A 12,379-nucleotide genomic window follows, 5' to 3' on the forward strand; every position below is an offset into this window, starting at 1 on the left:
ACACTGGAAGGAATAAACAGGTTAGATGAAACAGAGGATGGAATCAGTGATATGGAAGACAAGGTAGGAAAAAACACCCAGGCAGAGCAGTGAAAAGAAAAAAAATGGAAAAAATGAGGAGATCCTAAGAAACATTTTGGACCTCATGGAGCATAATAACATTTGCATCATGGGAATACCAAAAGGAAAAGACAGGTAGCTAGGGATTGAGAACCTATTTGAAGAAATAATGACTAAGACATTCCCTAATCTGGTGAAGGAAAAAGATACACAAGTCCAGGAAGCTCAGAGAGTCCCAAACAAGTTGGACCCAAAGGCTAACACCTAGACACATCATACTTAAAACAACAAGGCTTAAAGACAAGGAGAGAATCCTAAAAGCTGCAAGAGAAAAGCAGGGAGTTACCTATGAGGGAGCACCGATTAGACTGGCAACAGATTACTCAACAGAAACATTTCAGGGCAGAAGGGAGTGGTGTGAAATATTCAAAATGATGAAAAGCAAGGACCTACAACCAAGGCTGCTTTACCTGGCAAGGCTATCACTTAAAATTGAAAGAGAAATAAGCAGCTTCCCAGACAACAAAAAGCTAAAAGATTTTGCTAACACCAAACCAACACTGCAGCAAATGTTAAAGGGCTTGCTTTAAGAAGAAGAAGAAGAAAAAGAAAAAGGAAAAAAGAAAACAGGAAAGTACCTATCAATAATCACCTTATAAGTTAATGGCTTAGATGTTTCAACTAAAAGACACAGGGTAGCCGAGTGGATAAGAAAATTAAGACCTATACATATACTGCCTCCAAGACACCCACTTCAGATCAAAAGATACCCACACAGAAAGGTATTTCATGTAAATGGAAAGGGAAAAAAGCTAGAGTAGAAGTACTTATATTGGACAAAATAGACTTTAAAGCCAAGACTATATATAGTAAGAGACAAAGAAAGACACTACATAATGATAAAGGGAATGATCCAACAAGAGGATATAACTTTAGTAAACATTCATTCTCTCACCTAACACAAAAGCACCTAAACATGTGAAGCAAATCTTGATGGACATAAAGGGAGAGATCGACAGAAATACAGTCATAGTTGGGGATTTTAACACCCCATTGACTTCGATAGACAGATCTTCCTGGTAGAAAATCAACAAGGAGATAAGGGACACTAGATCAAATGGATTTAATTGATAACTGAACAGCATTTCACCCCAAAGCAGCAGAATATACATACATACATCTCAAGTGCACATGGGATATTTTCTAGGACAGACCACATGTTAGGACAAAAAACAAGTCTCAATAAATTTAAGAAGACTGAAATCATATCAAGCATCTTCTCTGACCACAGTGTTAATGAACTAGAAATCAATCACAAGAAGAACACTGAAAAACACGCAAAGACATGGAAGCTAAATACCAAGTTATTAAACAACAAATGGGTCACCACAAAATCAAGGAAGAAATCAAAAGATACCTTGAAACAAATGAAAATGAGGACACAATAATCCAAAATCTGTGGGACACAGGGAAAGCAACTCTTAGAGGAAATTCATAGCATTACAGGCCTATCTCAAAAAAGAAAAAAGTTCGAATAAATAAATCTAACTTTGCACTTAAAGAAACGTGTAAAAGAATAAGTAGCAGAGCCCAAAAGTGAGAAAGTGAGTAGAAAGACCAGAGCAGGAATAAATGGAATAGAGTCTAAAAAAAAAAAAAAAACCCACCACAAAAGATCAATGCATCTAAGAGCTGGTTCTTTGAAAAGATAAACAAGTTTGACAAACCTTTTACCAGACTCATCAAGAAAAAAAGAGAAAGAACCCAAGTAAATAAATTCAGAAATGAAAGGAGAAATTACAACTGACACCAAAGAAATACAAGGAACTATATGGAAATATTCTGAGCAACCATATGCCAACAAACTGAACAACCTGGATAAAATGGATAAATTCCTAGAAACATACACTCTTATAAAACTAAATCAGGAAGTATAAGAGAATATGAATAGACAGATTATCCCCAGTAAAATGGAAGCAGTAATCAAAAAACTCCCAACAAACAAAAGCCCTCGACTGGATCTCTTCACAGGTGAATTTTACCAAACATTCTGAGAAGGACCAGTCCCTCTCCTTCTCAAAGTATTTCATAAGACTCAAAAGGAGAGAAGACTCCCATCTCATTTTCTAGCTCAGTGTTATGACAAATACAAAAGCAGATAAGAATATTAAAAAAAATTATAAGCCAATATCCCTGATGAACATAGATGTTAAAATCCTTGTGAAAATATTAGCAAACTGAATACAGTGATGCATCAAAAAGGTCATAGACCACAATCAAGTGAGATTTATTCGGGAAATGTGAGGTTGGTACAACATTCACAAATCAATAAATGTGATTCACCACATAAACAAAATGAAGGATAAAAACCACATGATCATATCAATAGATGCAGAAAAAGCATTTGATAAAATCCAGCACCCATTTAAGATAAAAACTCTCAGAAAGTGGGAATAGAGGGGACATACCTCGACATAATAAAGTCTACATATGGCAACAGGCAAAAACTACAAGTGTTCTCCTTAAGGTAAGAAACAAGATAGGGATGTTGACTTTCACCTCTCTTATTCAACCTCTTATTCACCTCCATTACTTGCAGATGACATGATACTGTACATATAGATCCCCAAAGATTCTACCAAGAAACTACTAGAACTGATAAATAAATTCAGCTAAGTAGCAGAAAACAAAATTAATATCCAGAAACCAGCTGCCTTTTCATATGACAATAATGAGTTAACAGACAGGGGAATTAAGAAAACAATGCCATGCATAATTGCTTCAGAAATTATAAAATACCTAGGAATAACCCTAACCAAGGTTGTAAAAGACCTGTACACCAAAAATTATAAGACACTGAAGAAAGAAATTGAAGAATATACAAATAAGTGAAAGCACATACCATATTCATAGATAGGAAAAATTAGCATCGTTAAAATGTCCATACAACCCAAAGGAACCCATAGATTCAATACAATTCCTATCAAGGTTCCAATGATGTGTTTCACATAACTAGAACAAAAAGTTGTACGGAATCGCAAAAGGCCCCAGGTACCAACAGCAATACTAAGAAAGAATCAAGTTGGAGGAATCACACTACCTAATATGAAATTATACTATATGCCATACTAATCAAAACAGCATGGTAGTGGCATAAAAATAGACACATAGATCAATGGAAGAGAGACCAGAAATAAACCCACACCTTTATAGTCAATTAATATTTGACAGAGGATGCAAGCACATACAATGGGCTAAAGATAGTTTATTCAATAAATGGTATTGGGAAAATTGGACAAATACATGCAGAAAAATGAAACTAGACTACCTCCTTACAGCACACACAAGCACAAATTCAAAATGGATCAAAGACTTAAATGTTAGACATGAAACCATAAAAATCATAGAAGGAAACAGAAGCAGCAAAATTTTGGACATTGCTTGTAGCAATATTTTATTGGATATATCTCCCCAGGCAAGGGAAACATAAGAAAAAATAAATAGATGGGACTAGCCCTGGCTGGTGTAGCTCAGTGGATTGAGCGTGGGCCTGTGAACCACATGATCGCAGTTTGATTACCAGTCAGGGCACATGCCTGGGTTGCAGGCCAGTTCCCAGCGGGAGACTCATGAGAGGCAACCATACATTGATATTTCTCTCCTTCTCTCCTTCCCTTCCTCTCTAAAGGTAAATAAATAAAATAAAATAAATAGATGGGACTATATCAAACTAAAAAGCTTTTTCACAGCAATGGAAGTCATCAACAAAAAGACATCCCACAGAATGGGTAGTATTGATACATCTGATGAGGGGTTAATACCCAAAGTTTAAAGAACTTACAAAACTCAACACCAAAAAACCCCCCAAACAACCCAATTAAAAAATGGGCAAAGGACCGGAATAGACACTTATCCAAAGAAGACATACTGATGGCCAATAAGTGTATGAAAAGATATTCAACATCACTAATCATCAGAGAAATGTAAATTAATACCACAATAAGATATCATCTCATTCCTATCAGAATTATCATCATCAATAAACCAACAAACAACAAGTACTAGCACGGATGTAGAGAAAGGGGAAACCTTTTGCACTGTTGATGGGAATGCGAACTGGAGCAACCACTGTGGAAGGCAGTATGGGGATATCTCAAAAAATTAAAAATGAATGTGTTTTCCAACTCAGTGAACCTACTTCTGAGCAAATATCTGAAAGAACCCAAAACTCTAATTCCAAAGAACACAAGCATCCCTATGTTAATTGCAGCATTATTTACAACCACCAAGATATGGAAGAAGCTCAAGTGTCCATCAGTAGACGAGTGGATAAAACAACTATGGGATATTTACAGAATGAAACTCTACTCGGCCATAAAAAAGATCATTTTAACCTTTGAGACAATATGGATAAGATCTGGAGAATATGATGCTAAGTGAAATAAGCCAGTTATCACTCATATGTGGAATCTAATGAACAAATCGAACTAACAAAAAAAATGGGGACAGACTCAGATGGAGAGCAGGATGACAGCTGAGGGGGTGGAGGGGGGAGGTGAGGGGTAGAAGAATTGAGAAAAAAGGAAAAAGAACTCCTGGACATGGACAGCAGTGTGGTGATTGCTGCAGGGATGGGGGTGTAGGGGGGATAAATGGTAATGGGACAAAAATACAATAAAGATTAAATTTAAAAAGAAGTTAATAAAAAAAGAATCTTCCTCCAAAAGAACAGGATATAACATTTTCCAAAATGATTCATCACTAATTCTAGAAATAGCTAGTTTCCCATGACTTAGAAATTGCTTGAGTTAACTAACAGTTATTGAGAAATATCGGCAATTAAATAAAGCAAAACATATTTCAAAATATGAAGAGCATAGCTCTTGAACATTCAAATTATTTTACCCATGTATTCACTCACTCACCCATTTATAGCTGTGAGCATTAAGAGGGGCACAGAACATCCTATAGGGGTATGTAGTCTTTGGCAGGGAGGAGAGGCTAAACCATGTAAATGAATAACAATACAAAACAGTACCTAAGAGCTTGTTCAGATGACAATAATGTCGTTTCTTAGTAAGACCTTAACAATTATAAGATTCACCACCAACTTAGTAACAACATTTTGGGGAAAAGGAAACTATCCCACTATATGTGCATATGAAAGATAAGATACATCCAAGTATTAAAGGATTATAATCATTAATTCAACAAACATTTATGAAGTGTCTACTACATACCACTAATACCTTGCACTGGAGCTAAACATGAAAAAAAAACAAAAAAAAAAACCCCAAAACCTCCCCGATTTTACACTTTCGAAAGTCAGAAAGACACTAATTGTGTATGCTGTGCCGCTCGAATCCATTCTTCAGGTTTAGCAGGGACAGATAGACGGATGGATGGAAGAATAAATGGAAGCACAGACAAACTGATAGGTAGATAGGTAGACCAAATAGGNAAAAAAAAAAAAACCAAAACCTCCCCGATTTTACACTTTCGAAAGTCAGAAAGACACTAATTGTGTATGCTGTGCCGCTCGAATCCATTCTTCAGGTTTAGCAGGGACAGATAGACGGATGGATGGAAGAATAAATGGAAGCACAGACAAACTGATAGGTAGGTAGACCAAATAGGTAGATATGAATGGATATATGAATAGATAGGTACAAATGGAGAGACAGATAGCCAGATAAACGGCTAGACAGATAAAATGAATTCATAGTTACAAATATTCCTAAAGAAACCTCCAAGCCTGGAATATTCTATTGTATCAAAAATTTAAAGAAATATTTATTATGATAGCATTACTACAAAAATACTAGAAGGAAACTACAGAACAATATCCTTCATGAGCATAGATTAAAACATTACTAATTAATTATTAGCAAATCAAATTCAGCAATGTATAGATAGGATAATACATTATGATCAAGTCAAGTTTATCACAGCAATGCAGGTTTGGTTCACAATAGAAAAATCTATCAAAATAATCCCTCATATTAACACACTAAAAAAGTATACAATCATCTCAAAAGATGTGGGGAAAAAAAACATTTGACAAGACTCAACATCCATTTGTGAAAAAACAAAAAAATCTCAGCAATTTAGGAACAAAAGGAAACTTTGTCAACCCAATGAAGGCTATTTACAAAAACTCCATACTAACATCACATTTAATGTTAGTGAGCTGAATGCTTTCCCCCAAGACTGTGCACAAGAACGCCTTCTCTCAGCACTTAGTCAACACTGCGATGGAGAGCCTACACAGAGCAATTAGGCAAATACATATAGAGGTGGTGAGAGCAGACACTCTGTATTTATTAGATATATACATAGACCAGAAATTCAATTAAATGGTTTCACTTTCATTTCCAACTGTTCATTACTAGTATACAAACACAAAATCAATACTTTTCTATGACCTTAATAAACCCACTTACACAGTCTTGTACATTTTTTGTAGATTCTTTTTGTTTTCATTATGATGTCTATAAATAGAGATGGCAGGAATTCAAAATGGGACGGTTAACTATGAAAACATTTTGGAACTATCTTATTAATATTTTCACCTACCATATAAACTAGCAGACCCACTCCTAGGTATTTATTTACTCAAGAGAAATGAAATGAATGCCCACACATACCTGTATGGGAACGTTTATAGCAGCTTTAGTCATAATTGCCAAAAACTGGCAACAACCCAAAGACCCATAAATGGGTGAACTTGAAACACTCACGATAGTTTTTTCTTAAAATAACTTAGAACAATGTAGTGATAGGAAGCAAAACAGAGTTTTAAGAAACTTCAGCTAGAAAAATATCAAATGGACTGCAACAATAAAAAGACTAGAAGCAAGAAGAGGAGCTAGGAAATACAAGAGTCATTTTCAAACCATCCAAAGGTATTTTTAAAATGTGCTCTGCTTAACCTGAGAGGGTATAAGGTAGTTCAAGGACTGTGGATTGACACTGCATGGGTTCAACCTCGAGACTCCTCCCCATGATTTCGAGCACGTTAACAGTACCGTCCTCACGGTGTTAATGTAAAGAAGAAATGAATTAACATATGTGTAGCAATTTTGAAAGTGCCTGAGCTGGTTATTAGCTATGATGATTGCAAGTGTTATTCTTGTTAAGCAGCTCTTAAAACTGTTACTAATCCTACCACAGCTTTGGCAGAATCCTGTCCAATATATCTTTTGATTGACTCCTAAAACAATTATCTTAATTTTCTCATCTCTTTGAAATCTTTGAGACATTCTATAACAGTAGTAATAAGTATCTTAATGCAAATATTTCATCTGTTCATATCTAAATGAACCTACCTTATAAGTTCTGATACCATTTGCTGAATTTATTAGATATTTACTGCTATCCCCCACATTCACACCTTTTGTTTCTGTTCCAATTCTGAATATTAAAATCAGCTTTCCAGTAATATTTGACACTTTGGTTATCCTTCAAATACCTAAGTGTACAGCTTAAAAACACAAAAAGATAACAAATTTCTCCCATCTCGACACCAAGTAATAAGATGCAAGGGAAAACATATCTAGAAATCACCTACGTTTTTCCTTCTTTCATAAAAGTAAACCTCTCTACTTTGTAGAGACTCAGTGATCTTCCATAATCTTTCTTCCCTCCATAGTTAAATGAAGATACTGTATTAGACAAAAATGGCTCTGAACCAAGTGTTTACATAATCTGAACTCCAACTAAATATATTAAAGGAGCACAGGTGGCATAGGATAAAGATGCTTCTTTAAAAATCAGTTTTGCTAACTGGTGGTAATTGGAATATACCAAACCAAATTAATAATGCCAAGATTTATAAATTGTGCATCAATATAAGATTTAGTTCATAGCATAGAAGCCCTATTTTTATATCATCTCCATTAATTTTTCTAGTATAATTTATATTTTTCTGTTTATAGCTGCTATATGTTACATATATATAAAATAAATCTATTTGCTGTGATATTTTGCTTTCACTCATACATTTTAATTTATATACTCTTGAATGAGCAACTGCCATAAAAAGTTTAAAAAACAACAACAAAAACACACATTTCCCAAGTAACTTCCATCTTCCCACATCCTTCAGGTATTGCTATGTTTGCAATGATCAGATTTCATGCATATCTTATAATGGCATCACAAAGCTATATTTTAAAAGGGTAGTTGAAAAGTAAAATAAACAATAAAACAAAGTTTTTTTTAACCTAAGCATTTTTATTTACTACTAATTTCCTACATTCACAAAATATCAACACTCGTGCCCTACATACTTGCAAAGGATTAGAATTTAAAAATACACAAGATAATATCTTTAAATAACAAGTTGGTATTTATTCTTTCAATGGAAGTTAAAAATTGATGAAATAAACCAATAGAGACTATTCCCAAATATTAGGCTGGGAATTAGGGGAAGTAGGCCAGTTTCTCCCAGAAGTTATTAAAATATTTTAGTATTCAGTTGGGTCAGCTATTTTGGTTGCCTTTTAAACCAACTTAAATTAATTATGATAAAGAGAAAAATTATTTCCAAATATACACTAAATTTCATGAGCATAAAGTAAGGAGAAAACCCTCAAAACAAACAAGGAACAAGAACCCGTTAGGGTTTTGGAAGGCACCTACCTCGTGCACTAGAGCAAGTGAGGTCTGCTTGAAACTGCGCCCTCTATTGGCCATCAGTCGATTCAAAGGTTTACCATCTTTACTCTGATACATTGAAACATCATAACAAAATAACATACCACCTTAAAAAAAAAGGAAAACATGGCTTATGAAAACAACTTCATTGATTAGATTCCCAGTAATCCATATTCAATCCATATGTATAGAGATATTTACAAATTAAAAGAATTTGCCAAGCAAATTATATTTCGCTATGTGTCCAAGGAAAGAAAAAGTAGAATGTGTAACTTATATTTAAACTATCACTTATTTCAAAGCTTCATTCACTTTTATTTTTTACATACTTATTTTTTTAAGATTTTTTATTGTTGTTCCAGTAGTTTTCTGCCTTTCCCCCTCACCCCAGGCCAACACCCCAGCCCTCCCCACCTCCCTCCCTTTTCCATCCCCGCTTGTTATTGTCCATGTGTCCTTTATACTTGTTCCTGCAAACCCTTCCCCCTTTCCCCTGAAATGCCCTCCCCTCTCCCCTCTGGTCACTGTCAGCCTGTTCTCAATTTCAGTGTCTTTGGTTATATTTTGCTTGCTTGTTCGTCAAAGCTTTATTCACTTTTAAATAAATGAATGAATTTACAAGTCATGAGTTCCTTTAAATTTTTATGAACTGTTGCTTTAGAGATTTTTATTAAGCTTTTCTAAAAAAAATGACAATTAAAGAAAAATGCTTGCACATATCAATCTCCTGAGACCATGGGCTCCTTCAGTTGACACCTACAAGTGGACAAGATTTTCCTCATACCAGCACTTATATACATTGATCCTTCCCTTTTCCCTCCCTGCTCCTCTAACCCTTCTCTTCCCAGTCCTTCCCACTCTGGTCTACCAAGTTCTCAAACTGAACTTCTAGCTCCGGCCGGCCACCCGGCCACCAGTATCCGCGGAAAAGCAAGGGCAGGCAGACAGGTGCTAGAGTGAGCTGGGGTAGTCTTGGAAACTGCCTGGGTAGTTTTAAGCCAATGAAAGACGCTCTGAAGGCCTAAGATAATTTAAAATCGAGATCGTTAGATTTTTAAACATGTCCTTTTGAAGAATGGTATACAGAGACAAAGGTATACACATCATACGCATACAGAGCTCAGTGAACTCCCACACACCAAACAAACAAGTCTGAGCTCCACCCAGATCAAGAAACAAAACATTATTAACATCCCAGAAGCCTTTCCTGTTTCCTTCCAGTCACATGCAACCCTGTCTCAAAGGCAGCAACCTTCTAGTAACCACTTTGCCTACTTTGGTACTTCAGATAAATGGAATTAGACTGTAAAATGGCTTTTTAAAAATCTGACTTCAGTCAGCATAATCACTGCACGAATCATTCATATTGTTATTGGCAGTTGTAGTACATTTATTCTTATTGCTGAATAATATTTCATCATGTGAACAAACCACAAGTTATTTATCCAATTTACTGTCAATAGGCATTTAGATAGCCTCCAAGTATAGGGCAACTCAAACAATGCTGCTTATGTGCACTATATATCTACCTGTTGTCTAGTGACATCATCTGGTTTTATCCCTAGGAATGACATACCTGGGTAACAGTATAAATTTATCAGTACCAGTTTTCCAAAGTGGTTGTACTAACATATATTCCAGNTTATTGCTGAATAATATTTCATCATGTGAACAAACCACAAGTTATTTATCCAATTTACTGTCAATAGGCATTTAGATAGCCTCCAAGTATAGGGCAACTCAAACAATGTTGCTTATGTGCACTATATATCTACCTGTTGTCTAGTGACATCATCTGGTTTTATCCCTACGAATGACATACCTGGGTAACAGTATAAATTTATCAGTACCAGTTTTCCAAAGTGGCTGTACTAACATATATTGCAGCAGCAGTTCTGGTTGCTCCACATGTTTACCAACACTTTGTATTTTCCATCTTTTTTCTTTTTTTCATGTTAAGTATTTTTATTGATTATGCTATTACAGTTTTCCCAATTTCTCCTTTATCCCCCCTCAACCCTGCCCCCCCAACCCTTCAGCATTGCCCCTCACCTTAGTTCATCATGTCCATGGGTTGTACATACAAGTCCTTTTGAGTCCTGTTTCCCATACCATTTTTTATCTTTCTCCATCTATTTTATGCCTACTAATTATGCCTCTACTTCCCTGTACCTTTTCCCCTCTACTCTTCCCTTCCCCCTCCCCACTAAACTCCCTCTGTGTGATGTTCATTTCTCTGATTCCGTTCCTGTCCTGGCTGTTTGCTTAGTTTTTTCTTGTAGGTTCCTTTGTTGATAGTTGTGAGTTTGTTGTCATTTTATTGTTCACATTTTTCATCATCTTTTTTCTTAGTTAAGTCCCTTTAATGTTTCCTATAGTAAGGGATCAGTGATGATGAACTCCTTTAACTTGACCTTATCTGAGAAACACTTTATCTGCCCTTCCATTCTAAATGAAAGCTTTGCTGGATAGAGCAATCTTGGATGTAGGTCCTTGCCTTTTATGACTCCAAATACTTCTTTTCAGCTCCTTCTTGCCTGTAATGTTTCTTTTGAGAAATCAGCTCATAGCTTTATAGGAACTCCTTTGTAGGTAACTGTCTCCTTTTCTCTTGCTGCTCTTAGGATTTTCTTTGTCTTTAATCTTGGGTAACTAAATGATGATGTGCCTTAGTGTGTTCCTTGTTGGGTCCAACTTCTTCGGGACTCTCTGAGCTTCCTGGAATTCCTGGAAGTCTATTTCCTTTGCCAGATTGGGGAAGTTTTCATTATTTGTTCAAATTAAGTTTTTAATTTCTTGCTGCTGTTCTTCTCCTTCTGGTACCTCTATAATTTAGATATTGGAGCATTTCGGATGGTCCCAGAGAGTCTGCAGCCTCTCATTTTTTGGATTGTTTCTTCATTCTGATCCGGTTGGATGTTTATTTCTTCCTTTTGTTCCATATTGTTGCTTTGAATCCTGGTTTCCTTCTTGTCACTCTTGGTTCCCTGAATATTTTGCTTTATTTCATTTTGAGTATTTGTCATTTGTTCTTTCATTTTTTGACTAAGCTCAATCAGTTCTGTGAGCATTCTGATTACCAGGCCTTTAAATTCTCCATCAGTTAGGTTGGCAGTGTCCTCATCATTTAGTTCTGAAGTTTTGTTGTGTTCTTTCATTTGGGCCATATTTCTTTGTCTTGGTGCAGCTGACAGGTTGTAAGGGGCAGGGCCTTAGGTGTTCACTCAGGCAGGGCAACCCTCTTCGCTGTGCTGCCTGTGGGGAAGGGCCAGAGAGGGAACAGTGCAGCTTGCCTGCTCATCTCTAGCGCACTTTCCAACAGACTCCTGTGTCAGACTGGCAGTACCTCCCACTGCAGCAACCCCAGCCGTAGCCCACAGTCAACTCTGAGTCTCGGTTTCCCCCTTAAGTCAGCCCCACCCCTCAGCTGTTTTTCTGAGTCACTCGCCCCACGGGGTCTACTTTACTGGTCTGGTTGTTTTGGTTGGTTTTTTCTTTAATTCCTTGGTTGTCCGAGTTTCATGCAGTTCAATTTTCTGGTGCTTCTCATTGTTTATTGATTTTAGATTGGTTGTTATCCTCCTTTTGGTGGTGAGAGGAAGTGAAGGGTTTCTACCTACACCCCCATCTTGGCCGGAACCCCCATCTTTTTCACATTTTA

General features: G+C 36.2%; 1 protein-coding gene across 1 annotated transcript in view; it reads right to left on the reverse strand.

Annotated features, from left to right (window-relative positions):
- Positions 1-12,379, reverse strand: part of FOCAD (focadhesin) — a 330,364-nt gene that overhangs the window by 88,162 nt on the left and 229,823 nt on the right. Inside the window, exon 21 of the mRNA XM_037061968.1 lies at positions 8,704-8,825. Within this exon, the coding sequence (XP_036917863.1) occupies positions 8,704-8,825 (122 nt within the window). The remainder of the gene's footprint in view (positions 1-8,703; positions 8,826-12,379) is intronic.

This window comes from Sturnira hondurensis, unplaced genomic scaffold (assembly GCF_014824575.4).
Source record: "Sturnira hondurensis isolate 20B ecotype Veracruz unplaced genomic scaffold, ASM1482457v3 Scaffold0013559, whole genome shotgun sequence".
In the NCBI taxonomy this organism is placed as follows: domain Eukaryota; kingdom Metazoa; phylum Chordata; class Mammalia; order Chiroptera; family Phyllostomidae; genus Sturnira; species Sturnira hondurensis.